This window comes from Rhea americana, unplaced genomic scaffold (genome assembly GCF_003343005.1).
Source record: "Rhea americana isolate MKP2758 unplaced genomic scaffold, rheAme1 scaffold_90, whole genome shotgun sequence".
Classification (NCBI taxonomy): domain Eukaryota; kingdom Metazoa; phylum Chordata; class Aves; order Rheiformes; family Rheidae; genus Rhea; species Rhea americana.
This window is the reverse complement of record NW_028187089.1, coordinates 2,564,043-2,591,432: the sequence shown is the minus strand read 5'-3', so window position 1 is coordinate 2,591,432 and position 27,390 is coordinate 2,564,043. Positions and strand designations below refer to the sequence as shown.

At 59.1% G+C, this 27,390-nt stretch overlaps 1 protein-coding gene across 5 annotated transcripts; it reads left to right on the top strand.

The window, feature by feature from the left end:
• The first annotated feature begins 238 nt into the window (after positions 1-238).
• Positions 239-27,208, top strand: LOC146584712 (diacylglycerol kinase delta-like). 5 transcript variants are annotated; one of them, XM_085324346.1, is made up of 29 exons: positions 239-436; positions 11,481-11,591; positions 12,184-12,264; positions 12,563-12,667; positions 13,133-13,265; positions 13,508-13,614; positions 14,084-14,209; positions 14,661-14,763; positions 17,898-18,060; positions 18,184-18,292; positions 18,620-18,759; positions 18,974-19,055; positions 19,640-19,731; positions 19,955-20,054; positions 20,230-20,470; positions 20,727-20,828; positions 20,961-21,060; positions 21,627-21,734; positions 22,538-22,634; positions 22,746-22,853; positions 23,067-23,180; positions 23,486-23,620; positions 23,925-24,091; positions 24,446-24,563; positions 24,650-24,736; positions 24,866-24,982; positions 25,090-25,201; positions 25,993-26,123; positions 26,718-27,208. In XM_085324346.1, the coding sequence occupies exons 1-29, from the start codon at positions 239-241 to the stop codon at positions 26,790-26,792; spliced, it is 3,462 nt and encodes a 1,153-aa protein (XP_085180472.1). In that variant the 3' UTR covers positions 26,793-27,208. The 5 variants fall into 5 exon arrangements, with proteins under 5 accessions (XP_085180472.1, XP_085180471.1, XP_085180473.1 ...); XM_085324345.1 differs by having other exon boundaries at positions 24,650-24,982; XM_085324347.1 differs by lacking the exon at positions 239-436 and adding an exon at positions 5,823-5,872 and having other exon boundaries at positions 24,650-24,982.
• The last annotated feature ends 182 nt before the right edge of the window (positions 27,209-27,390 follow it).

Genomic DNA, 27,390 nt, shown 5'->3' with positions numbered 1-27,390 from the left:
AAAGGAAAGGAAAGGAAAGGAAAGGAAGAAAAAGTTGGTGAGGGAGCCACCCCGGGCATCTTTCCTGGGCCAGGAAGCGCTGTCTCCCTGTGGTTTCCAGCACCATGCCACCTAGCTAGAGTGGCCACAGCAGGGCTGCATACCCCCTTTCAGGGCTCTGCCRCCAGCACCACATGTCCTTGTCCTCCCAGGGCTGTCACAGGACGCTGCAGAGCCCTGAGCCAAGCCGSGTGGGAAGATGGCTGAGAAACTGGTGTCCGGAGACCTGTTCCTGAGGAAGACCCGGGARTCCGTGTCATCCCTGGACTCGGATAAGCTGGCACCCATCTCACCCGAGGCAGGAGGAGAGGAGTCATCAGACAGCGAAGGGGAGCAGGAGGACAGTTCACACAAGCTCATCCGGAAGGTGTCCACGTCTGGGCAGATGAGGAGCAAGGTCAGCGACGTGCGGTCTCTAGGCATGGTGTTGGCTCACGTGTGGGGTCCTGTGGGTCCGCTGAGATCGGGGCCTTCCTTCATGTGCCCTGGGATGTAAATCGGTGTGAGATGCTTGCTTGCTGCTTGCAACCCAACCAAACASAGCGTGGCTGGCCAGCCGGTACCCATATGCTGGGCACACCGCAGCAAGGACTGGGGCAGAGCCAGGAGGTTCTGAACCTTGGCAGAGAGAGTGTGTCCTGGTGAGGGCATGRGCAGCAGTGCCAGTGGTGGCAGGGTCAGCACTGGCCCTGGGGGCGCTGCGTATTTGGGCAGAGCAGAGCAGAGATTTCACCCCACTGCTAGGAACAGGGGGCTCTCCCAGGCCAGAATCCCCCTCCCCTAGATTGCCTGGGTCCCACCAGTGAGGGATCCCCAGGGTTCGGATATTTGACTTGGGAACAGGCTGCAGTTTACCCCTGCCTGTGGCTGGGGAAAGGGGGCACTTCCAGGAAGGCTCTGCCCCCCAGACAGTCCCAGGATGAAATTTAGGGTGCAGACAGGACAGAGCAGTGTGGGGAGGGAAACCTGCATGCCCAGTGTGTGTCAGGGTGCTGCGACTCTGTAGGTCATCGCGGCACCATGCGCCCCCAGGATCAGCTCCTTTGCAGCAGGCGCTGCGTGTGCAAGGCCTACTGGGCAGCTAAACTGAACCRCTACCTTTTCTGGGGCCCTGCATTAATTAGGCCATGCCAGCTCCCCTGCTGGCCCTTTTCCCACTGCCTTCCCTAGATTAAATTGCCCATGATGTTGTGCTGGGTGGACAGGAACATGTTTGAGATGGGATATGATAGTCCTTGGCCCTCTCCCCAGCCATTGACCCAGRGAGCTGCTTGTGTGTCGGGGAGGCTTGCACAGAGGAAGCTAGTTTGGTAGGACCTCCAAAAATACGGGGTGCTGGCCCTGCTGTATAAGCAGGGCGCTGCGTGAGGTGGAAGAGGGGACAGYGAAATGGCCAAGCATCTTCTGCAAAAAAAGCACAGGAAGGCTGGAAGAATAACCCAYGTTGGACAGACGACTGGGAAGAAAAGGCTAGCAAAGGAGGTGCGTAGGGGCGTGAGAGGGGCAAAGGGCAGTTTCCCGGGTGTGCGGAAGTCACAGGCTCCCGGCTGGCACCATGGATTTTTCCCACTCAGCAGGAGACGTTTCTTGGGGAGGCAGTGATGGGGGCTCTTGCTGAGTCCTCCAGGATGCCAGGGTCCCTGGGGCTGTCCAAGGAGGATGCCTCAGTTTCCCCATCTCTGCAGCAGGATGAGCATCTCCTCTGCCTCCCCCAGGCTCTGGCTGTCAGGCGGGTGCTGTCAGCCTGTACTTGCACACGGGTGCTGTTTGAGATGCAGGCTGAGACGGTGGGAAGCCAGGCTGGCTGGCAGGGCCGGGGGAGAGCTCAGCACCGTCTAGGAGCCCTCGACACTCTCCTCGAGGGGTGGCAATGGGCGTTGCGATGGGCATGGCGATGGGCATTGCCCCCCACCCGGCCCCGGGAATTAGCCATGCAGGAGGCGATGCTGTGCGGTGGCAGCGTGACGGATGGCCAGGCAGAAAGGACGGCCACTGAGTTAATGGCCCGTGGAGCCGGGAGAGAGGAACGGATGGGGAGGGGGGCAAGGACGAGGCAGAGGCGACCCCAAAGCAGGGCCGGGGAGAGGGCAGGGCAGAGCTGCGCACCGGGCTGGCAGGCAGCTGGAGGGGTTGGGGCAGCGCCGTGGAATGGGAGATGTTGGAGGGGGCTGAGAGTGAGACGTGTGTGTGCCTCTGGGTCTGGCCCTCGTGGGACAGTCCCCATGCCAGGCTGAAGGATTTTCCCTGCTGTCTCTCTTGGCTCGCACTGGGCAGCACCGCRTTTTCTCCACCTCTCTCCTCACTGGACGGGCTCTTTTCCTTTGGCGGCACCTTCCCTGGGCTCCAGGAGCTGAGGATTTTGAGGAAAAGCTTGTGCTCTCAGACGCAATTGGGAGAACACGCTGCTGCTGAGCTGCTGGGGGGCTTCTGCCTCCTGGCCCCTTCTCACGCCAGGACTTCGCCCGTCCTGCGCATGGCCATGCATCACTGGAGCTCTGTGCACCACTGGCCGCTTGCACGGACGGATGGACGGGGCCGGGGGGGGGGTTGGGGTCCCTCGTGGGCCCTGTTCATCCAGCTCTGAGCGTGGGGATGGGAGGCAGCAGGTTCTCCCGTGTTGCACTGGTGTCCAGCCCCGTGGGGACACGATGGGGACRGAGCACACTGGGATCTAGTGGTCCCCGCTGAATGCTGCCCAATTACTGCTCCCCTGACCCAGCGCCCTGCTACGTGCCGGGCATATTTTCCTGTCCCCCATCCGCAGGTGGCTCCAGCTGGCCCGTCCCTCCCTCCCTGAATGTCCCCRTCAAGTGTCGCTCCCTGCTCCCGCTGGCTCTCCCCGCCTCCGCCTTTGCTTTCTCCAGGCTGCAATTGCCGGGGCGCCCCACGGGGCGCTTCGTGCTGGCCGCGGCGCGGGGGCGGCAGGGCCGTTGCGCTCCGTGGCAGTGGCAGCTGCTGGGTGCCGGCGCCCCTACAGCGGAGGGGGGGCCTGCCTGCCGCCCCCCTTCTCCTCCCCGCTGGCTAGCTGGGGGCTGCCATTCCCTGGGGCTGGGGTGGGGGAACGGGTTTGGCGGTCGGATGCTCTGCTGCATCCAGGCACTCGACACCCCCCCCTTTGGAGCGCTTGGGATGGCCTCGGAGCTGTGCATGGAGATGGGGTGCAGAGGGACAGCGTGGAGCTTGAAGGGAAGGAAGAGAGGCCGCCGTTCCCTCCTGCTTTTTTAGGAGGACGGAGCGCCCACCTGGCTCCAGGACCAGATATCTCAGCTACAGTGGCCCTGCCCTGCATGCCCGTCCCCTCACCTGCCGTCACCCGCCTCCCACCTAGTACGGTGCCACCTGTGCCCTGTGGGGAGGCTGCAGTGGGGCAGGGGGGCCTGCAGGAGGTGTGTGTGTGTGGGGGGTGCCGCGAGCTTGGACTCTCCATGCCGGGACTCGGTGCAGCCCGTGCTGGGGACAGGCGCGTTGCCCTGCAGCACGGGCACAGTGCGATGCTGGTGTGGCTTTAGAGTGGGGGAATCGCTGCCTCCACTCCGATTCCTTACGCTGTGACAGCACTGGGGTAAATCAGAGCTGTTCTGTGGGGTCAGGGGACCCCCATCTGCTCTGGGGTGAACCATCGTACTTCTGCCAGGCTGGGGTYCTGGCCTCCCTCCCTGGGGCTGGTGCCCCCCTGTCCGCAGCTGARGTAGGTTAGTGGTTAGTGGCCCCAGGCTATTTACACCTCTGAGTGCCCCTGTTGCTGGCTGGAGGTGCTGGGTGTCCTGCAGGCTCAGGGTGCCCCAAGGATGGACCTTGCACGGGGATGATGAGTCGTAGGTGTGGAGGGTGTTTGGGCGGCCCAGGTCTCTGGCAGAGCAGAGGGCCTGGGTAGTGCCAGGGTGCTGCGGTGGGGCCTGCCAGGGCCAGGCCAAAGGGTTGGCTGGATCCTGGCCAAGAGAAAAAGGAAAGCGAGGCAGCACCCACGGGGCCAAGCCTGGAAACCTCCTTCCTAAAGCGGGCGGGCGGCATGCACAGCTCCTGGGTGATGCGACCCCCGAGGAGGTTGGAGCGCCGGTGCGCCGGGTCCTTGTCTGCAAAGGGGCACGTGGGAAAGCGCAGAGGGCCGGCGGAGGGTGGCGGAGCTGCCGTGGCGCCATCCCCTGCGGCAGGACTTCCTGTGGGGTAACCTCAACAATGCAGAGGCGCCGGGTTCCTCGCTGCCGTGGGGACTGTGGTGGGCTGAGAGCTGGAGCGTCACCTTCTGAGAGCTGGGCTGCAGCAGCCCGCTTGGCTCTGGGGGCTTCCGGCAGCCGCCTGCTCCTGCCAGCTCTTGCCCGGGCCTGGGGACATGCCTGGGACCAGGGGATAGGGGGCAACGGATGCTGCCTGGCAACTCTGCAGCAGGATGGGGCAACCCCAGGTATGACTGGTTGGGAGCCCCTTGCCCTGCAGGGTGGGATGCAATGTTGCAGTGATGSTCCTGCCAGAGCCCCTGCRTGCTTTGGGGTCCCCTGCATGCTTTGAGATTAAACGCATGCTTTGGGGTCCCCTGCATGCTTTGCTGCCMYGKGGTTGTAAGTGAATGGGGGGGGGACCCCAGTCATGCCGACCCAGCGCTGCGCACGAGCCAACGGTGCAGCAGCGATGTGCGCCATGCCAGGGAGCGCAGYGGCCAGCCGGCCGTCGGCACCCAGCGTGCTCCCGATGGGACGCCGCATGCCAAGGACCAGCGAGCCAGGCCACCGTCTCCRGGTGGGGAAGTGTGCCTGGCCCTGGGCAAGCTCCCAGCGGATGGGCCCCGGCCTGGGAAGCTTCGGCACAGCAGGGGAGGCTGGGCTCGCTCTTGTTAATCAGGGCTCGCCGAGCTCGTGTCTGGGGTGTAAAGATAGCCATGGTGACACCAGCCGGATGTTTGTGAGGTTTCTCAAATGTGCTGCCCTCTCGCCACTCACATTTTCCATTATGCAAGCGCAACTGCCTCAACTGTAACTAGCTGGGCAGGGCAGGAGCACTGCAGCGTGTGCCCTTGCACGCGGGTGTGCGTGATGCTACGGTGGGGCCAGTCCAGTTCAGGATATCTCCTGGAAGGGGCTCAGGGGCAAAGCCAAGCTCAGCTGGGGAAGTGCAAGCTCATTGCCAGAAAGCAGCTCAGGGCTGTCATTGCTGGAGGCCAAGCTGCAATGGGGCAATGGGGGGGGGGGTGATGGATTTCCCTGGGAGCAAACCCACCACTTCCCTCCTTCCTGGCATCCTCATTAATTCTTTAGCCCCTTTTGGTGCCTTCCAAACCTCTGGTCGGGATAGTGTCTTGTGGCAGGAGGTCCTATTGCTTGTGCCAGGACAAGGATTTTTCAGGGGCCGATGTCTAAACCTTGTGGCAGGGGTCCTCTGACCACTGTGAAAGGGGTTTGGAGTCCCTGGAAGCGCAGCTGTTTAAGCTCTTTCTCCAGTCCAGGGCTTTGCAGGAGGACAGCACTGGTGCATTTGAGCTTGCTGGGCTGTCAGTGCTTGGGAGCTTTGTGCCTCCCAGATGCCTGGGTCCCGGAAGAGCTCTGCCATATCACAGGCACCCAAACTTGATTGGGTTTCCAAGTGACTCCAGCCCGCGGGTGCCCAGTGGCCCTGCTGCAGCTGGGCTAGTTGTGTGGCTGCAAGTGCTTATCCAACCGTCCTGGAGGCAGCGCTCTCCTTGGAGCTCTTGGGAACTGGGCAGCTGGCAGGATGGCAGCAGTTATGACCTGAACAAATCCCAGCATGTACCTGGAGTGTGCGCGCTGCATCTGGTGGGCTGGCAGACTTGGAGCAGGGTGACTGCAAGGACTGAGCCAGGGATGGTGCTCATGCCATGCAGGTTGGTGTTTGGGCTCCTCTTCTCCTTCTTGGGCTAGGCGTTGTGTCAGCGTGGGCCTAGGCAGAGCCTTGTGGGTGTAGAAGTGTAACCCAGTCTGTGACCCAGTACAGTGCACATGAACTGTCCATGCTGGTGTTCCCAAGGATGTGATCTTCTCCAGCAGCTCCTTTTCTTGCAAGCCAGTGCCCCATGGAAAACCTTGCCGTCCTAGTTGTAAGCACGGGCTGAGCTGGTTGCGCAAGGGGCTCTCCCCCAGAGCGGACAGGCAGCTGAGCTGGGAGAGTGGGGGATTTGAACTGGCATCTCTGGGCTCTGCCTTGGGGCCAGGGGAAGAGCTGAATGTTGGGTTGGCACCCTCACGTGGAAGAGGTCTGGTTGGGATGCAGCCCTGGAGGGGTGGGAGCATCCTGCAGGGAGTCCACATGCCCATGCTGTGCGCATCGCTGGTGCTGCAGGGCAGGCGGTGGGGAGCTGGATGGGCTTGTGCTGTGGAGGGGCAATGCCCCCGTGCTCCCTCCCCCCCGGTGTGCTTGCCCCGAGATGGGGCACTTGCTCTCCCCACCCCTTTCCTGTGTGCAAAGGGGAAACRACAGGCTTGTTCACTTCTGCCCGCTGCGGCGCAACTTCCCACCGTGTGGCTTCACTGCAGCGGGGCGTGGGAGGTGGGTGCCGTGTGCCACCCTCCCTCGCCACCCCTGCTGCTGGCCCTGCTGGGCCACAGCGAGCCCGGGAGCTAAGCCCGGCTTGGCTTGCCCCCGGCGCTGGCACCTGCCCAGCCTGRGGAGGACATTGATTGCAATAAAGCCACAAACCCTGCAGAGCCCTGACGTGTCGGGGYGACACGTGTGATGATGCCATGYAGAGCATACATCAGCCTCCACCACYCAAGGCCGGGAGGCACCGTGGTCTGGGACCCCAGTCGGCTCAGGACTTTTTGGAGTGCTAGAGACCCCATCCAGCACCAGCACCAGCATCGTGGTCCTGGCCCTGGCCYGCTGGATGCAGCCTGTCTCACYTGTGGGACCTGCTTGGGCTCGGGTAGCCAGTGGCATGCACTGTGTTGAGAGCCTCAGCCCAGATATTTCAGGGCCTCCCGCTCTGATCTGAGATCTTGTCCTAGTCCTTGTGTCGGGTGCCGCTGTGAGTACGAGGTTTTCACCAGTGGTAAAGCACTTGCTGGCAAACATCCCTGCAGCRGGCTCTGACGGCATCTGGGAAGCAGGGAAGAGCTGACGCTGCCCAAGCTCATGCTAAGGACTTGTCGTGCAGGTGGAGGGACTCGGTGCCTTTTGGGTGATTAGGGAACCAGCAGATGCCTTCTCGGAGTCAGCCCCTTTCCCCAGGCCAGGYCTATCCAGCTGAGGAGACGTGCTCCTTTATTTTTCCTTTTGGTTTTGTAGTTTTGTATTTACTGGCGAAATAAATTTTAAGGTGGAGGAAAAAAGAATCCCAGCTCCAACTGCTTTGTGTGAAATGTGGCACTTATGTAATGAGAGCCTTCAAAACTTTCCCAGTGCTGCTTGGAACTGAAACTGCAAGGACATCACCCTGGTGGCACATGCGATAGCTTGGGAGCTGAGGTTGGCCCTGGGGTTAGCAGGGGCCTTCTGGGTGCAAAGAGAAAATTGCTCCTACATGATTTCTGCAGCCCTGAAGTTTTGGGACTCTGTGTACTCGAAGGATTTAGCCCATGTCTGACTGGGCCCTATGTAGGGAGCATTGCACAGCCCCTGAAATTTGCTACCCGCCTCGGTAATGTCCAAGGAGAACTTCCACACGGGCTTGTGAGGATACTGAGCAGATGCCCTTGCTTCGGACACATACGTGCCGACTGCAGGCAGCCRAAGTCTTCTTGGTCTTGTAGCGGACCTTGGACCGGGCTTTGCTTTTGCGGGCTCTGTCCCCTGGCCTGATTGCAGCCTGCTTCATGGCCCTGCTGCTCTGAACCAAATCCCGCAGTGAAGCTGCATCTGGGCTGCCCAGCCCAGGGCTGGTGCAGTGCTGGTGTCCACATCGCTGTCCCCGAGGCTGCCAGAGCTGAATGACATGGGGACAGGGCTGTGCCAGGAGAGCACAGTGTGCTGCAGCATGCTGCCRGGGTCTGGGCAATGTCTGCTTGCTTCCTCGCCGCTGGCTGCCAGGAGAAGTTGCTGCGATGGCCACAGCTGCGCCCTGGGAACGTTTCACCCCTCGGCCCCCTCGCAGCGGGAGGAAGCCAGCTTGCAGGGCATCCTTCTGCTCCCACGCGGCCAAGTGCCCTCAGGGTTAGATGACGGGGCAACGCGAGATGCCAGGCTGCGGAGCTGGAGCCTGCCAGCCCGTATGCTGCCAGCCRCGTGGTGCTGGAGCCAAGCAGGAGCTGAGCGCCTGCGCCAAGCCCCGCTGCAGCACTGGCTCCAGACCCTGCCGTGCTAGCCCAGAGCTGCTGCCAGGGACCCTCCACATCCCACTGCTCCTCGCTGTCGTGGGCCTGCTGCAGTCCTCTGCTTTCTTTCCATCACGGACCCTCTGTATCCCCTCGCCCCTCACCCACRTGTACTGCTTGTCCTTAGTGGCATGAACCAGTGATTGCAACAAAAATGTGCCTGTGTCTGCTKCAGGGAAACAGATCTTGTGGAATTGGCATTCTCAGCTATATTCCAACTACCGTGGCCGGACCTTGTCCTGTCCTGCTCTGCTGCAGGGCAGGGGCTGGTGGGGATGCTGGCCTTGCAGAGGTGCTTGTGCATGGACGTGGGGCTCCCTGGAGAACTGTGCTTCCCTTGCTGGCTGTGTCGGAGCCTGCATGCATCGGGGCCGATCGCAGCCGAGCCCTGCGCCCATCCTGGGGAGGAAAAGCCATGATAGGGGGTTATGAAGGCTTGAAACGACCCTCCCCGACTGGAGCCAGTGCCTTCACAGCCCTGATGTGGGCGGGTGACGAATTGAGAGCATTTCAGGGAACTTTCTGTTTCCTGGTTCTCAAATAGGCACACTGCTGCTCCCTTTCGCTTCCCTCTCCTGCTCTTCCTGTTGGGGCTGTGCATGCCCCAGCTTGCTTGGGATTGGAGCTGCTCCTTGGAAGACAGCCTGGGACATCCTAGTACCAGGAAACCCAGACACCAGGTAGCTGGGTGAGCAGTCAGGCCTGGCTGCGTTTGGTGAGTGAAGGTCTGAAGGGTGCACAGTTCCTCCGTGTCGGCTCAGTCAGCGGACTGGTGAAAYGCGACTTCCCCCAAGCCGTAAGGGCTGTTGTGCGAGTCCCATGGTCTGCTGAGAGCAGACAGCACGCCCAGATCTCCAGTGCGGAGGGCCCCTCTGACAAAAGTACCTTGCAGTGTGGCCACCTCCAGAGGCCCTGTTAGCTCTGCGGTGCGTGGCTGGAGCATCGCAGACCCCGCAGAAAGCRAGTGAGTTGTTCAAGAGGGATGTAAAGTCCCAAGGGTAGAGGGGGTCCCTTAGCAGTGAGGAYGCAATCACAGGGTGACCGGCACTGTGGTACTAGCTCTTGCAGGAYACAAGCTAGGGAATGCGCTGGCGGCATAAGGGTTCATAATGCGGAGTCTCAGGGCCACGGTTCTCCTGTGATGCCCTCAGTGCCCGGTGGTATTCCACCGTTAAATACACATTTAATTGTGTGCTGGGATCTGATACAACTGCCATTCTGGCTAATTGCAGAGGAGCATCTGAATAGGGCTGCTGGCGGTGTTTAAAGAAGATGCAATCAAAGATTAGGCAGTGCCAGAGTATCTCGGCCACCCCACTCAGTGGAGGCTTATGGCTGCATTGCAAACACTAATTAATTGAGCCTTGTAAACACTACTGTAAGGAGGGTAAATATTGGCAGGTGCTGTTGTTCTGGGAGGGAAGAGCAACGCTGGGATTGGAGGCCAGGCTGTGGAGCCAGAAGTGCCAGGGTACCCCGGGGTGCCTCCTGCTACAGGGATCCCCTTGCTCTGCCCGTCACATAGCTGTTGGTCCCCATTGCAGGGTCCTCTCTTAGGGATGCAAACACCGGTCTTGATGATGAGACCATCTTCATGCCTGCCCGTTGAACCCAGGTGTCTCTCATCGGGTTCTTGCTCTGTGAGAGAGTACAGGTCAGCTTACTGTCTCCTGTGAGCATGGGTAGCCTTTGGGACAACCATCTGTCCCAAAGGGGAGTTGCAGGACAGGCAGGGACACTGCTGCCCTCTGCTCACCAGGGCAGGCAGCTTGATGGTATGGCCTTGGGTTTAACCATCATCTGTGTCATGCAGAAACCACATGGTGGCAGACGGTCTCTGTTGGGGAGGAGGGGATGGTGTGGTCTGGGGTTGAGGCAGAATGAGTGCAAAGGGGGCAGAGCTACTGTACCAGGGTAATGCCAGCACTAACAAGCAGTCCTGCTGATCCCAGTGGCTCTGGGGCACTGCTGTCCCCTCCCAGGGAGCCCTTCTGGCCTCCAGCTCCGTGCTCTGCCTTGCTCTCCCCTCCATGCCTAGGGAGCTGCAGTGAGTTGAGGCTCCCCTGGGTGCTGCTCCTGGGGACAGGAAAGAGGAAGTCTGGCAGAGAAGGCAAAAAGGGACAGTTTTAGGTTACTGGAGACCTCCCATCACCCATTCCTGTAATGTCTGGCAGCGTCCCCTCAAAGTACCAGCTCCTGGAATCCCATGACAGAGGAACTAGTCACAGGGACAGCTTTGAAAATACGACCCATGTGCAGTTGTTGCATACATCCAGCGTCCAGACTCTTAGGCACTCTGGCTCTGGTCAGTCCTGGAGGACTGTATGAGCAGAGGGTGGGCTCTCCTCCTTCCTCAGCCCTGCCTGGTGAGGTGCCCAGTGCACCATCTCCCCAGGTCCTATCCTTCCAGCATGCCACTAAATGGCATTTTGACTCCTGCCAACTCTTCCAAGGTTCATCCGTGCTCCCTCTGTGGGGCTGCTCTTAAAGCAAGAGGAGTGGGATTGGGGAGCCTCCTCCAGGGAGCAAGAGGCATCATCTTCATAGCATCTGGGAGAGAAGCAGGGCTGTCCTAGGGTTGGACTCTCCTGGAGTGATGCAAAAAACAGCCAGTGCCCAGGGTGCAGCCAGCAGGCAAGGGGTATCATTACTATCGCTGTTTGGCACTGGTGAGACCCATCTGGACATGGGGCAGCCCTGGTTCTGAGCACTTAAGCCAGTGCCAGAGGTGCTGGGGCTGCACCTGCCCAGGCAGAAGCTGTGGAAAGCACTTCTGCCCTCACACCGGCTGCAGGGAGAAAGCCTGTGCGTGGGCATGCGGCTGGCCAACCGTGCTGCAGGGGAGCTGGGAGGTAGGCACTGCTGTCATGTGAGGGGGCGAAGGCTGGAGGTCCCACGTAGCCCCCTGTGTGGTGGCTATGCTGGCTTTATGGCCCCTCTGTGTGCCACGTGCTGGCCATGATGCCAGATTTGGCATCCCTGGACATCCCATCCCACATACATCCAGCGCAGTGTGATCCCCATAGTGTCCCACCCTGCTGCTCTGGGCAGTATTTTACTCCTGGACACAGGACTGTAAAGGAACAGCATCGCTGGAGGGTCTTTGTTGGGGCTGAGGGCTCCCTGGAGCTCGGGAATGGGCTGCACTGCAGGAGCTCATGCGTTTCTGTGGTCTCTGTGCAGAAAAGTGTGAAGGAGGGGCTGTTGCTGAAGCAGACGAGCTCCTTCCAGAGGTGGAAGAGGCGATACTTCAAGCTGCGGGGCAGGACGCTGTATTATGCCAAGGACTCCAAGGTAGGCTGGGCACCCTCTGTGTGCTGAGCGCTGGAGGCTGCCAGGACTCACCTCCGGGAATTGGGGGTGGTGCAGCGGCCGCTGGGAGGGGGATCGAACCCTGCACTTGCAGGATGCTGAGTGGTAGGGTGTGACCCTGAAGGTCCAGGCGTGGCCTTGAAAATCCTGGCTTGCAGAGCAGACGTCTGGGATGAACAAGCACTTCTCACAGTGTGGGTGTCCCCATGCAAGGAATTGCACAGAGTGATGCAGCTGGTGAGAACATAAAAGAGCTCATATCCTTGATCTTTGACCTCCCACCCATGGTAGGGGTGCAAGAGCAAGATGTTGGGCTGCACTGATGGCAGTGGCTGGATGCCTGTGTTGAGAGAGCAAGGATGTGGCCAGCGAGGAGACCACGGGTGTCCCTGGGCAGCCAGTTGATCTGGCTGTACACCCTCTGACCATGCATGTCTGCCTACAGACATGTAGTCTGGTGCCTGCCTCTGCCCCAGTGCGGTGGGAAGGGAGGCTTTGCTGCCCATAATTTTGGACTCTGGGACCTGCCACTGTCTCTAAGGCTGAGAGCTGGGCTCTGATTTCTCCTCTGCAGTCTCTGATCTTCGATGAGGTGGACTTATCTGATGCCAGTGTGGCGGAGACCAGCACTAAGAACATCAACAACAGCTTCACGGTGAGGATGTCACAGGGCATCTGCCATGCTGCTGCACCCTGACTGCAGCACCTGGCCCATGGAGAGGCTCTGCAGCTCCATGCACAGAGCCATGGCACATGGGGCAGCCCCCCGGTGTGGTGACATGACCCTCATCTCCTATGCTATTAGAGTGGGCAGTGAAGCTGGAGGTGGCATGAGTCATGGGATGCTGGTGCATGACTGTGCTACATCCATGGGATTTGCTGGGGGGCCATGCAGGGGCCTGACTCATTGTGTGGTGGCTTTGCAAACAGACACAGGGGCCTGGCTTTTCTAGGTGATCACGCCTTTCCGGAAGCTCATCTTATGTGCAGAGAACCGCAAGGAGATGGAAGACTGGATAAGTGCCCTGAAGTCTGTCCAGAAGTGGGAAATCCATGAGGTGAAGGAGGTCATGAGCACATGAGTGGCCGTATCGGTGATGATCCATGGGGCAGGAAGCTGCTCAGGGGATGTAGGATTACCTGGATAGGCAGGACCATGCCATGTGGCTAGAGTGCCTAGCCAAAGAGCTCCAAGGAGCTGATGCACCAGATCAGGGTGAGCTCCACCAGTGTGTCCAACTCTCTGGCCTCCTGGGCTCTGTCTGCTCCCCTTCTGGGGCTTGGACAACCTGTCATCAGGTCCAGACCTGTAGGAGGAAGAGATGGGAGTGGGAATGGGAGCATTTGGGGGAGTTGGGACAGGCAAAGCCCACCCAGTTCTGGCCAGTCCTTAGGGAGTTCTCTGAGCCAGGGGGTAAGGAGGGAAGGAGTGTCTGCRTGGGGCTGTCTGGGGGTCCCGTAACACCTGCCCAGTGCCTTGGACGTGGCCCTGGGACTGATGGGTCAGGCCTCTGCCCCGGTAGGCCACCCAGTTCAACATGGAGCACTTCTCGGGCATGCACAACTGGTACGCCTGCTCCCATGCCAGGCCCACCTTCTGCAACGTGTGCCGCGAAGCCCTCTCAGGTGTTACCTCCCATGGCCTCTCTTGTGAAGGTAAGCATCATCAGCCAGCTGGTGGGAGTCAGGGCCTGCTGTGGGGTGGGCTGGGACCAGAGTGGGGCTGACCCTCTCCAGCCAGGAGAGGCCGATGGCTCACTTGGACCTGGAGTGATGCAGGGTGATATCCATGGCCAGATTTGCTGGGAAGGAGCTGTTTCCAGCCTCAGGGGCTTGGGGCCCAGGGGAGCACATCCCCTGGGGGACCATCCCTACTCCTCACCCACTCTTCATCCCAGTCTGCAAGTTCAAGGCCCACAAGCGCTGTGCAGTGAGAGCCACCAACAACTGCAAGTGGACAACCCTGGCCTCCATCGGCACAGAAATCATCGAGGATGAGGACGGGGTAAGCACCTCTGCTCCGTGTCAGGGAGCCAGTGCAGTGGATCTGGGCAGAACAGAAGAACCAGTGTTGGAGCACCTGCCACAAGTGGCCTTTTACTGCCTGAACAAGGAGCAGGGCTAGTCCTGGCACCGTGGTGTCCCCTGCCCTCTGAGGCCTCTGGGTCTGACACTGGGGGGACCTTGCCCAGGGTGGTATGCAGGGGACACTGTTTTCCAAGCAGGACCATCTTTGAATGCTTGCTGGTCACTCTCTTACTCTACCGCAGGCTCTGGCATCTGCAAGAGGCTAGGCAGGCATGGATGAGAGGAGGCATAAGACCTTCCAGTACTGATTTGCTAGCTAAAACTATTGGACATCCCCTACCCTCCTTTCCCCAATGCCTGGAGGAAAGGGGTCACCCGTGGCACTGTTCCTTGAGCACACAAGGAACTGGCATGGGACATTGGTGGCTGACTGTCCCTCTTTGCAGGTGGCGATGCCCCACCAGTGGCTGGAAGGGAACCTGCCCGTCAGTGCACGCTGTGCTGTATGTGACCGGACCTGCGGGAGCGTCCGGAGGCTGCAGGACTGGCGGTGTCTCTGGTGCAAGGCCATTGTAAGGACGTACCCCACTGGTGCCTCTCACCCTGGCAGCAGCAATGTCCCTATTGCTTGTCTGCCTCGAACAGCTTTGTGCACCCTGGCCCATGGCAATCCAGGGCACAGCTGTGGGCTGCGGGCTGGTTGGGGTCTCTGTGTGAGGCCCCTGGAGCTCTCATGGGCTATTGGCTGAGCAAAGACTTGGCAAGACTTTGGGAAGAATGGCCTCAGTGTGAGCTCTGCGTCAGGCACCGGAAGAGCTGGAGCTGAGACTAGATCTGGCCTCCTTCTCCCAGCCGTGGTGCTTGTCAGTCACTAAAAAATCAGCCACTAAAAAGTTAGTGCTCCTTCTGGTTGCATCCCTGGGGAAACCAAGGCTTGGTGGGAAGTGATCAACAAAGCCAGGGGTTGTGATGCTGGGTCCTCTCGCTTCTGCCACAGCTCATGCACATGTCCTGTACCCTCAGGTTCACAGTGCTTGCAAGGAGCAATTTGGGAAGAGATGCCCCCTGGGCCAGTACAAGGTTTCTATCATCCCACCAACTGCCTTGAACAGCATCGATTCAGATGGTGAGTCGTGGAGGAGGGAATGGCTGTGGATGYAGGGGGCAGGTACTTCTCTTGGGCTGTTTGAGACAAGGTCTCTTGAGTCCTGTGAACTCCAGCTCCTCCTCCACTGTCTTTGGGCTATTGCGACACTGTGTTTGATTTCCTGTGCAGCACCAGCAGCACTGTGGTCAGTAGGTTCCAGAGTCAATGTCCATCCCTGCAGCACCCTCAGCTGAACTTTGTTTATTGCAATGTGCTCTGACCCAGGGCTGAAGCAGTGCCATGCTCTGGGTGGTACTTCTTCCCCAAGTATTGCTATAGTGGCTCCTGCCAAGCCTGCCCCTCATGGTGGCCATGGTCACGGTCAATGCCCACTCTTGCTCTGGGCTGTCATTCCCCTCCTGCACCTGCTGCGGGCTTGAGACACCACATGCTTGCTTAGTCCTCTCTATACACCCTTTATGCGGTTTCCCACCCCTTCCCCTGGTATAGCTGCCAAGAGTCTTTGCCCCTCTCCTTTGCCACAGGCTCCACAGGCGTGCAGGTGCCTCTGCTCTCTGTGACCTGCCCTGTCCCCTGGCCAGGGTCTACGGTGCAGTTTAAGGTGCGTGCCCCAAGCCCCATCTCTGCCTGCAGTGGCTGCCCCAGATGGATGGCTGTTGAGCTGTTCGTCTCACAGAGCCAAGCGAGAGCGTTGCTTGGGTTCTTTCTCTGTTTCCGAACCTTTGCTGGTTTTTCTCTAACACGAAGCATAGCCTCCCCAATGGGTCCAGGTGGCTGTGAGATGCTGGGAGTAGAATTGCTCTCCTTGCCCCGACCTCACAGTGGTAGAGAGAAGCAATACCTGGCCCAGGGAGACTCCCTCCTCCTTCTCCCTCCCCCTCTCTGGAGGGGTCCAGCTGGCCTCCGCTGAGCAAAATCTGTTCTTCTCCTCCAGATATTTCTTTCCTTGTTCTTTAATGATTTTCGCCGCTTCCCTCAGCCGGTGGCTCATCTGCTTCTCGTTACTCATCAGGATGCTGTCAGGGTAACCATCACGCGGCTTCTTTTCAGTCGTAAGAGACCTGTCTCCTTGGGGCTCTGCCCCTATTAGCATTGCTGCTCCGTGCCTCCCATGGCAGCCTGGTTCCACGAGGCCAGCGGTGGCTGCGGCAGCTGTGCCTCTGGAGCCACGGCCCGTCTCTGGTGGGCCATGGCTGGCAGACCCTGGTTGGGCTCTCCCGCAGCAGCGGATAAGCCTGCGAGGCTGCGGCGCTCCCCCTCCTCCTCCCCGCTGTGATTTCTCCCCCGCTGTACATGTGCGATCGGCAGCAGGCTCTTCCGCTCCCAGCCCACACACTGACTCAGCAGCCCCCAGTGTTTTGGTTCTCAGATCCGCTCYGGTTTTTCCTGGGTGGCAGCAGGTACCTGGGCCAGGCGGAAGCACCAGCTGGCCCATGGCGGGCCATGGCGATGCTGCTACGCGTGCGCCAGCACCTACTGGGAGCTCTCTCAGCCACCTCCGAAAGCCACCCGGCTTGTGGTGGGGTGGCTGCACCAGGGCTCCTGCAGGCTCCACAGCTTCCAACCTCCCCTCACTGGGTGCTCCCTCGGTAGTCCAGGTGCATGGATGGCAGTGAGGGGCTGGGGGCTTCAATACAGTAGGATTGCGAGGGTCCCACTAAAGGAGCCTGGGGGAGAAGATGCCCCAGCAGGGCTGAAGGAAGGAGCTCAGCACTGCATTCACGGAAGGCCAGGACGAAGTTGTGGCAGTATTTGCAGATACTGCAGTGCCGCGGCTAGTGATTATGTAGCCACGCAGCTTGCAAACTCTCCCAGCTGCTGCGAAGGGAGAGACCAGACAGTCAGGATGTGTCCAGATTACCAAACGCCTGAGGTCTCTGCACAAAAGCTGTGGTGGTGGCTAGTGCAGGAGGAGCGCATTAGGGGTCAGCCCGGGCATGCACAAGCCACATGCTCGGAGCCACAGGTGGTTCAGGACTCGTGGACGCGGCAGCGGCACAAGTGTGGGAGTATCCCCGAGTCAGGACACTAGCCGTGGAGGGCCGCATCCCCGGGCGCCGTGGATGGGACACGGGACAAGGTGTGCCACAGCCGGCTGCAGGCTTCAGGCCAGCTATTGATTCTCCTSTGCCTCAGGCACTTTTCATCCCCCATCTAATTTCTTTAAAATCACTGTGCTGGCTGCCAAGCCTCCTTCGGCCTCTGCGTCATTCACCTCCACTCTGCCAGATCTCTTGCACAAGCATGCAGCAGAGCTGGGGGTGACAGTACACCTTCCTGTGGAGGAAGCTGTCCTGGGAGAGCTGGAGTGGCTAGTCCTCAGTGGGTACCAGTGGGCTGCAGGGTATCGCCTGTGGTCGTGCTTTCTGCCAGTGCCACCCTGGGATGCGCTGCTGGGTCAGAGCATGCCCTGCTTTTTTTTTTTTGGGGGGGGGGGTCTAGGTTGGTCTTGGTTGATTGTTGTCACAGGGAGGAATTGGCCATCCTGTGCTCACCATCACCTCTGTCCTCATCAGAGAAGCAGCCCAGGCCCTGGTTTCACCTCAGTGACTTGCTTAGGTCCCTGCTCCATCACTGCCTCTGCAGGCACAAACTTGGATCTACCCCTCATGCCAGCCTGGAACAGCCTTGGCCCYCCCCCTAGCCTTACTCCCATTCCAATCCCCATTCCCATCCACATCCACATCCCTATTCCTTTCTTCATTCCCATCTCAATCCCCATTCCTTTCCCCGTCTGCATTTGTATCCCCATTCCCATCTCTGTCTCCATTCCTTTCCCCATCCCACTGCTATCACCATTACCATCTTTACCCCATTCCAATCCCCTCCCCATCTCTGTCTCCACACCCATCTCAATCCTCATCTCCATTCCCTTCTGCATCCCCATTCCTATTCCCAGCTCCATCTCCATTCCCATCCATTGCCATCTCTCAGCTCATTCTTCATTCTTCCCCTCGCCATCTCCTGAGCATCCTAATTGCCATTTGTTCATCCTTCTTTCTCGACCCCAGCAGCCTGCAGATTGGGCACAGCACAGTCCAGGTGTCTGTGTGGCCTCTGGTTTCCTAAGGTCTTTCCTTTAATGTCCTCGGGGAGAGAAGAGCCAGGGATGGAGACACTGCTTGGGGCTCATGTATGTGGGGTCACTACAGGTTTCTGGAAGGCCACCTGYCCCTCATCCTGCTCCAGCCCACTCCTGGCCTTTGTCAACTCCAAAAGCGGGGACAACCAGGGCGTCAAGTTTCTGCGCAAGTTCAAGCAGTTCCTCAACCCAGCCCAAGTCTTCGACCTCATGAATGGGGGCCCGCACCTTGGGTAAGCGCCAGCCTAGGCGCTCACTCTCCTGCCAGGCTTGGGGGGGGAGGGGGTTGCATCAGCAGAGGCCCCACGCAAGAGGATGATGCAGCCCCAAGCCCCCTCTCTCCTGCCCCTGGCCAGGCTGCGGCTCTTCCAGAAGTTTTCCACCTTCCGGATCCTGGTGTGTGGGGGAGACGGCAGCGTGGGCTGGGTCCTCTCTGAAATCGATGCCCTTGGCCTACACAAGCAAGTGAGCGGAAGCGTGGCTGCATGGCATCAACACRGCATGGGGCTGGGCAAGCTGGCTGTATCCCAGCCTTTTCCTTAACAGCAGCACCCATGGGGTAATGGGGTGACAGCCAGCCCCCTTCTGCATGCCCACGGTGCTGCAAACTCCTGGTGTGGTTAGGGTGCTTGGGTGCAAGGGACATTAAGTGGGTGCTTGGTTAACATGGACCTCAGCTTCAGAGCTAGAGGTGTAACAGGTGGTTCCTACCACCCCTTGGTGTGGGTGCCCAGGGCTGGACCTGCTGCAGTCCCCCAGTTTGCTCAGAGCACCCTGGGCCTTTTCCTGCAGTGCCAGCTGGGTGTCCTACCCTTGGGGACCGGCAACGACCTGGCACGGGTGCTGGGCTGGGGCAGCCTGTGTGACGATGACACCCAGCTGCTGCAGATCCTAGAGAAGCTGGAAAGGGCCACCACAAAGATGTTGGACAGGTTAGTATCGTGTGGGGCACTGGAGCTCCTACAGGGCTGAGGCAGAAGCATCTCTACTCACCACTTGGCAGTGTCATCTGCTATATCTCTCAGTCACCCTCCTACCCTCTCTACCTGCCTGCACGTCCCAGGCTTTTGCCCCTATCAGGGCACCCAGGATGGGCAAGGAGGTGGCTGGGATGGGTGACAGCTAGTGGTGGTCTCTGCTTGGCAGGTGGAGTGTGTTGACCTACGAGGCACCCAAGCAGTCTCCCCCAGCCATGAAGGAAGAGGAGAATGGAGACTCCAACATCCAGGTAGGCCAGTCTAGGGGGCAGAGGGCTRTGTGTGAAAAAAGGCCAATGCCCTTTCAAGCTGTGAGTTGAGATGGGGGCACTTGCAGTAGGCTCACATGTGTGAAAGAGAAGATGCAACCCCTACAGATGTCATGCCTGGGGTCCTTGGGATATCGAGGTGGCAGAGGGGCTACCAGCTGGTTGGGCACAGTGAAACAAGTCTGGCAAGTCTCAGCTCAGCACACACAGAGCCCTCCCTCTGCGCTGGAATGCGCTTTGCCATCTGCCAAGGTGCAGGGTAGCTCAGAGATGTGGAGCTGGCCTGCAAAGTAGGAGAGTCGGGGGCTATTTTTGAGTCTTTCATATACTCCCTCACTATCTGTGTGCCTCAGTTTCCCTCCTGGTGTGTCCTGCAAGGGCTAAGCAGGCAGAGTATGCCCTCTGTCCAACAGCATGAGTACCATGTGCCTGCCTTTGGGGCTAGAGGGGTTGGGCTGGGGAGGGTTGTTTTCATCTTTGGTCCAGGGTGGGCTGGACATGTCCAACTCTGGATTGGGGCACCCTGGGGGGTAGCACAGCCCCAGCAGTGACCCCTGTCTCCCCAGGCCCAGATCTCCCACTACGCYGACTCCGTCGCCTTCCACTTGGCCAAGATCCTGGAGTCCGACAAGCACTCGGTGGTGATCTCATCTGCAAAGTAAGGGGTGTGGGTGCCCAACCCCACCCAAGGGTGCTGAGCCCCCTCAGGATCAGATTAATCCCCAGATTGCCAGCCGCGGATGCCAGGCTAACTGCCTGATATCTTGGCGCTTCAGCACTGACACAAGGGAGGCTCGGCGCAATGGTCCCCCAAGGGATGGCACCCATGTCCAGCCAGCCGGGCTGTGCCCCTACTGCCATCCTGCCCCTTTCCTTGGCAGGTTCCTGTGTGGCACCGTGAATGACTTTGTGGCTGAGGTCGGCAGGGCTTATAAGAGAGCTACCGAGAACAAGCAGGAGGCTGAGCTGATGGCACGGAAGGTGGGTTGGGTGACAGGAGATGGGCCCCACATGCTGGGGGCATGACCCCAGACCGGTGGAGAAGCCAGCTAGACATGTCATGGTACCTTGTGCTCTTGATGTGCATGGCACACGTGCATGTCATGCTGGCAGCAGGCAGCAGTGTGGGGTGGTGTGAGCAGTGGGCATCCCGCAGTGCGCCATGCTGAACGAGAAGCTGGACTCACTGGTGCGGGAGCTGAACGACGAGGCTCAAGCCATCATGGTCCCTGAGGGAATGTCCCAGGCCACGCTGGCTGATGCCAAGGACCACGACAAAGAAAGTGGCTTCAACCCCAGCCCTGTGCCCCGCATTTTCAAATCCAAGGAGCAACTCATGTTGCGGGCAAACAGCCTCAAGAAAGCCCTGCGGCAAATCATTGAGCAAGCAGAGAAAGGTGAGGAGGTGGTGAGGGTCCTGAACCCAAGGCAGACATGGCAGTCTGGGCCCTGCCTGGTGCTGGTCCTGGCACTGAGCCTGTGTGATAGAAGAATATGGCTGCAGTTGTTTCTCGCAGTGCCGGGTAAGGCAGCAGCAGAGCCTGGGAGGCTGCACTCGGGCACAGAGGGGCAAGCAGCCAGGAGAGAGCAGACCTGTGGGTGCGGGCGGGCGGACTGCCCCGAACATGCTGTGATACCTGTGTTTCCGCCCAGCTGTGGATGAGCAGAACAAGCAGACCCAAGCCTACTGTGGCACCATGGGCCCCACCAAGAAGGACAGCTCGGAGGAGTACAACAAGGAGACGGAGAGGCTCAGTAAGGCTCTAACTGGGCAAGTTGTGTGCGGGGCATTGAGGTGGCACCTGACTGAGTCTTGGGATGGGATGGGCTCCAGGAGGTCAGTATAAGAGCAAATTTACTAGCTGCCTCCTCTATTGCTTTGGTCAGGTTCACGGCGGGAGACAGTGACCTCTGCAACCTCCTCCATCATCCTTGACAGGCCTGATACCTTCAGCACTTTGCAGTTCCCTGAAGACCCCAGTGCCCTGTGAGTCAAAGGCTGGCCCCTCCACAGGGCTCTTGGGCTGTCCATACATGCCCCTCATGCAGCGGGGAGCACAAGTGGGCAGTCCAGTGGTCATCTTTAACCACTGGCCCGTGCTGCCTCTGAGAACAGAACTGCACTCAGGCATCCTCCACGTAGTGTCACAGGTGCCCCCTGCCCCAAGCCCTCCCTGGAACTGCAGTGCCAAAGTGCCAGCCCTCTCCTGGTGTGTGAGCCAGTGCCTGCTGCATTTCATGCTGGCAACCTCCTGGCCAGTATCTTGTAGATGCTGAAGTTGAGAGCACTGGATCCCCTCCAGCCAGGTCCTAGGTGCTCAGTGGGTGTCACAAAAGGGGGACCAAAGTGGCCACAGCTAGTAGGTCTCTGCCAGGGTAGAGCTTTTCTGTGCCTGGTACTGGCAGCCCTTTCCTGGTCCACACCAAAACCCCTCCCCTTGCTCACRTTGCAACGCTGGCTATTTTTATTCTGCTCCCATTTCCCAGTTCCACCCCAGCAATCACCCATGTATGGCTCTCTTCCAACCCGCCTTCCCTGTCTGCTGCTTTCAGCCAATTCTCTGAGAAATGTGTTATGAATAACTACTTCGGCATCGGCCTGGATGCGAAGATCTCCCTGGAGTTCAACAACAAACGAGATGAGCATCCCAAGAAATGCAGGTTGGCTGATCCCCCAGCAAAAATGCTGGCATAGTCTCCTCTCAGATCTCTGGTTTGGGGGCTCCCAAACCAAAGGGACTGTCTGGATCCCAGGAACCAGGAGGTCAGCTCAGGGCTGCACCCAGAGCTAGTGTGCTGGTACGTAAGCACCTCTGGATGCAGATGGTGACACACTCACCCTGGGAAGGGGAAGGATTGCTGTGAGACTCCTGCTATGGAGGCCCATGGGGCCTGGGGTAAACCCTTGCTGGATCCGAGTGTGCACTGGAGGTGCTCAGCAGGGTTTACTTTTGCACCTAGATGGGTGAGATCCTGCCATGGCAGCACAGAACTGGGTTTTTAGCAAGCCTGGATGCCAAGCACTGCATCCTGCATCTCCTAGAAGGTGCCAGGCAGCATCTGTCCTGAAAACAGGGAAACTGAGGTACAGAGCAGGAATGTGCTGGGTCTAATCTCATTTGGAGTCCAAGCCTGAAAGGGAACTGAAAAGCTGGTTCCTGCCCTGTCCCTTTCCTCCAGTGTCTGAAACAATGCTGGGGTGATTCAGTCCTCGGTTTTGGGTGCCTGAGCTGTCAAGGCTGCTGGGCTCTGGCTGCAAAGGGGGCAGCGAATTGCTGCCCTTGGCAAGGCTGTGCTATTACTGGCTGCAGACCAGGGTAGGCAGTGTGGATTGAGGTGCAGGGTGCAGGATCCACGGTCCAGACCATGTGGTTTGGTGCATTGCCCCACGGAGGGAGCACAGGCTGCCACAAGGCAGAGGAGACCCTGCTGCCCCTCTCAACTTGCCCGTTCTGCCCCTGCAGTAGTCGCACCAAGAATATGATGTGGTATGGGGTGCTGGGCACGAAGGAGCTTCTGCAGCGYACCTACAAGAACCTGGAGCAGCGAGTGCAGCTGGAGGTATGTGKGCAAGGGGAACTGTGCCCCAGCAAGCGAGGCTATGGGGGCGGCTGTGTGGGCAGGGAGGGCTGGCAGGGGCTGGCATCTTCCAGGCTTGGCCTTCTCTTCCAGTGTGATGGAGTGCCCATCTCCTTGCCCAGCCTGCAGGGAATTGCTGTCCTCAACATCCCCAGCTATGCTGGAGGCATCAACTTCTGGGGAGGCACCAAAGAGGACAATGTGAGTGTGAGTGCTGTGGGATAGAGAAGAGGGCATGGGTTGCCCTTCCTGTGACCCTGGAGATCTTGTGATCCCCAGGGTGGGCAGAGATCTGGGATGTTCCTGCCTTGGCCATGTGTTCCAAGGGTAGTTGGTATGGAGGGAGGGGATGGGTCCCAAAATACTTGGGCCTGACCCCAGCTTGGGGGTCTCAGTTGTGCTGGTCCCCCACAGAACTTTGGGGCTCCATCCTTTGATGACAAGAAACTGGAGGTGGTGGCCGTCTTTGGCAGCATCCAGATGGCTGTGTCGCGAGTCATCAATCTCCAGCACCACCGCATAGCTCAGGTAGGGTCTGATGGGGCCAGCAGGGAAAAGGACTCTTTGTGGCCTGTGTGTGCCCACAGTGACACAAATGAGCAGGGCTGAGGCACTGTGCGGTGCCAGAAAGCTTTGGAACACCTCAGCTCCAGTGCCCCAGAGGTCCTGTGGGTGGTGGGGTCTGCTGAGCTTCTGGTCTTGTGGCTGGCACCTAAAGGTCACAGGTGGTGGCAGGAGACTGTTCAGCCTCAGCACAGATGCTGAACCAAGCAGAACCCCACAGCAGGCAGTGCCAGCCTTATGATGCCAGCCCCAAGCTGTCTGACCCACAGTGCCGCATGGTGAAGATCACGATCCGGGGAGATGAGGGTGTCCCAGTGCAGGTAGATGGAGAAGCCTGGATCCAGCCCCCAGGAATCATCAAGATCCAGCACAAGAACCGAGCCCAGATGCTGACAAGAGATCGGGTGAGATTTGCCCTCCGGCCTGTCCAGGGGGCTTGGGGCTAGCCCTGCTCTGGGTTGGGCCTGGACCAGATGTCCACAGGACCTCCAGGAAAAGCCCTTCTGCCTTCGTTTGGCCCCACTTGCCATGCATGGGACCATGTTCCCATTCACCATCTGTCTCACTCTGTCCCAGAAGCACCTACATCTTTGGGACAGGATCAGCTGTTGGCATGCTGAGGCCTGGGGTCCTGGTAGCCTGCGAAGCCGGGCTGTTCTGGGGCAAGGGAAGTCTAGCTGGCACCCTGAAGCCTGCCTCTTCCCGCAGGCATTTGAAAGCACCCTCAAGTCCTGGGAGGACAAGCAGAAAGGGGAGAGCTACCGAGCAGCCACCCGGCCCCGACTCAGCTCCCAGCAGTCCATGGAGTACCTGACAGATGAGGAGGCTGCCCTCTTGCTGCAGGTCTCGCAGGTTGCCGAGACCCTCATTGCTAGGTCAGGCTGTGGGTATCGGGGTGTGCGTACGGAGGCTTTACTGCAGGTATCGAGTGCACTGGGTCGGATGCGGCGCTGCAAGCACCAAGGGAGCTGCAAGGGAGGGAGGCGTCACTGMAGGCACATGGTGTATGGGGGAGAGAGATGCTTTGCCTGCCTAATGTCCCCCTAAATCTCCCAGATCCCTCTCTGCTGGGCCATGAAGGTTGCAGAGCTGGGCTCCCTTGCCCTGCTCAGCTACCTGGGGAGATGGGGTAGGCATCCACTTCCAGTGCTCATGGGATGTCTGTCCAGCCCTTCTCCCTGCAGCTGGGGCTGAAAGATCCCATAAGCTGTGACTTGTCTCGCCCACAGGATCCATGAGGCCGCCAAGGCTCACAAAGCTATGGAGCAGGAGCTAGCGCATGCAGTCAACACGAGCTCAATGGCGTTGAGTGAGACTCTGTCCAACAGGGCCGCTGGCAGCCCGGAGGTGAGTTGGGGCTGTGGGGAGAAGGGCTGGACCCCTGGCCCTACCAGCCTTGGGCCCAGGTGCTCAGGAATCCTTCCTTCTTCCAGTTTCTCAGCAGGAATGCCGCTGTGGAGGTGGTGCTGAGCATCAAGGCACTGTATACTGAGACCAGGGCGTTCCTAGAAGGGAAGGCGGTGAGTGCAGGGTCAGATAACACCCCAAGCCCCCCAGTGGAGGGATCCTTGCTGGAGCAGGGTACCGAGCCCCTGGCCAGTGCCCCAGCGCATGGCAGAGGGGCTGGGGACGGTCCCTGTCCCCCGCAGCTGGACTCACCACAGGAGGAGGAGGCACTGCAGGGCCCTCTGAGCGTGCTTGGCCAGGAGCTGCAGAGGCTGCTAGACATCCACTGGCTGTCCCCCATCACCCACTCTGCTGAGGAGGTGGGTGCGTGGCAGTTGAGGGGGCTCAGCCTCCAAGGCCACACTGGATGGAGGACCATCCGGCTCCTGTTCCCTCTCCACAACGCTCCCATCCCTCTTCCTCATAGGAGAACGTTGGAACGGCTAACAAGGGCAGCTTCAAGCTTCGCCTCAACATCCCCAAGCCCAGGAAAGATAAAGACAAGGTGCCAAAGCAGAAATCCAACAGCATCCTCCCAGGTAAAGGGGGTCTTACACCAGGGTGGGAGAAGGGAGCTTGAACTGTCATCAAGTACTGGCCATCAATCCTGTATGCAAGGGTTGAGGGGCTGAGTCTCTTCAGATAGGCTCAGACCAGGTGGCCTGGGGACCCTAGACCMCTCAGTGAGAAGGAAGGGTCAATCAGATGTCCTGATTCTAGCAGCAGAGAGATGATTCCACCAGCCGTAAGGGTTAGTGATTGGACAACTAGCAGGGGAGAAGGTCAACCTTGTCTTGCTGGCACATTATGGGGTATCTGCCATGCRTCAACTCATCCTACTGCTGCTCTACCACTAGCTCAGGCTGCTCCAGGCCTGGGCTTGCCGCAGAGGGAGCATAGCATGCTACCCCAAGGAGGCTGGCAGAACCCTCCCAGCCATGCAGGAGTGCCACAAGATCACATTTGTCACTAGCAGCCCCTTGGAGCTTAACTTTTCCCCCCAATGTATGTGCAGAGCCCCCCAGCACCATAACTCCACCACCTCCGCTACAGGTGGGAGAAAAGTGGGTTCTGGTAAAGCTCATCCCAGCCCCATGGGTAAGCCCCTGCTCCACAGCTGTGGGCCTTGTTGAAGTGGAGAAAGGCAAAGTTAAAAATACGGATGCTTTGTAAGTAAACTAAGAAGAGGAGAAATCTTCTCTCCAACCTGAGCTGCCTGTGACCTCAGGCCAAAGCTGGGCTGGGAGATGGTGCCTGCTGCTTGTCTTGCTTCAGCCAGCTGCATCCAGCTGCCTCCAGCAGGGCTCACTGTGGTTTTCCTCCCTGCTAGCAGACAAATGGGGCTCCGAGGAGGTGGCAGCTTGGCTGGAGGCACTCGGTTTAGGGGAATACAGAGACATTTTTGTCCGTCATGACATCCAGGGCTCAGAGTTGATCCTGCTGGAGAGGAGAGACCTGAAGGTACAAGACACCTCACCCCCCCCCCCCAATAAAGGATTCCCAGCCTGGGAAGCACCTGTACCCCAGCTCACTCCTCTTCCTCCCCTCCCTCAGCCAGGCATGGGGATGTTATGGGAAGGCATGCACTTCTCCTGCTCCCCAGCACAAAGTGCTGCAGGGCTCACCTGGCATGGCTTGCACTTGCTTGCATGTGGGCAGCAGCTGGAAGCAGGGAGGACTCCTGCTTTGGGATCACTGGCTTGCAAAATGCTGCTRTCCCCCTGCATCTGGGCATGGAGGGATGCTTGGAGGGAGATGCTTACATGGAAGATGAAAGGCTCCTGGTAAGGCTCTCTGCTTGCACAGGAAAATGCTTGCAAAGGGGGTGAAGGATTCCTGCTGTACCCTCTGGCTGCATGGGGAAGTGCTTGCAAGCAGGACAAGAAGTTCCCARTAAACGTGGCAGCAGGTCACTTTAGGGCTTGACCACACTCTCGCGCAGGGAGCCGGGCTTTATAGCCTTTCCTTTCTGCCCCTCCATTTCCCTGGTCAGGGGAGACCTGAGCCAAGGGCTCATACTACAAGAAAGCCAACCTACTTTTCTCCTCCCTACAGGACCTGGGGATCACCAAAGTGGGCCACATGAAGAGAATCCTCCAGGCCATTAAGGAGCTCAGCAGTGTGCCCTAGAGTGAGGGCTCAGCATGGCAGCCAAACCTGTGCGCTGGGTCCCTGTCTCAGGACCTCTAGCCCCTAGGGACTGGTGCCCAGGGGCTGGGTACCAGAAGGGGGGAGCCCAGATCCCCAGCGTGCCCCATGTGTGTGGAGCATTCCTGCTTGCCTTGCTTTGTCTGTTCGTCCCCCAACATCCCTGGAGCTGCTGCTTCTTCCCAAGCCTATGGGGCTGGAGACACTAAAGTGGAGATGCAGTCCAGTAGGCGATGCAGCACGCCATGCTGTTCGGCCCACAGTAGGGTCACTACAGGAACCAGAGGGCCTGGGCCACTGTACGTAGGCCCAAGCTGGGGCCAAAGCAAAGACCCCCTCCCCCCCGCCACCTCCTTGATGTGGGTATTTAAGCTGTGTAAATACTTGGAGAAGAGATATTTATTGCTGCTGCTTGTGTAGTGTCATTGTTTCAGGAAAACAAAGCAGGGGGGGAAAGGTGATGGACACCTGGCCTCTTCCAGMCCTCACTCCTGCTCTTCCTGCTCTCACACCTTCCTCCCTCCAGCCCTTAAGTGTGACAAGACAGTGAGGGAAATCACAGCTCAGAGGCTCAGTATAA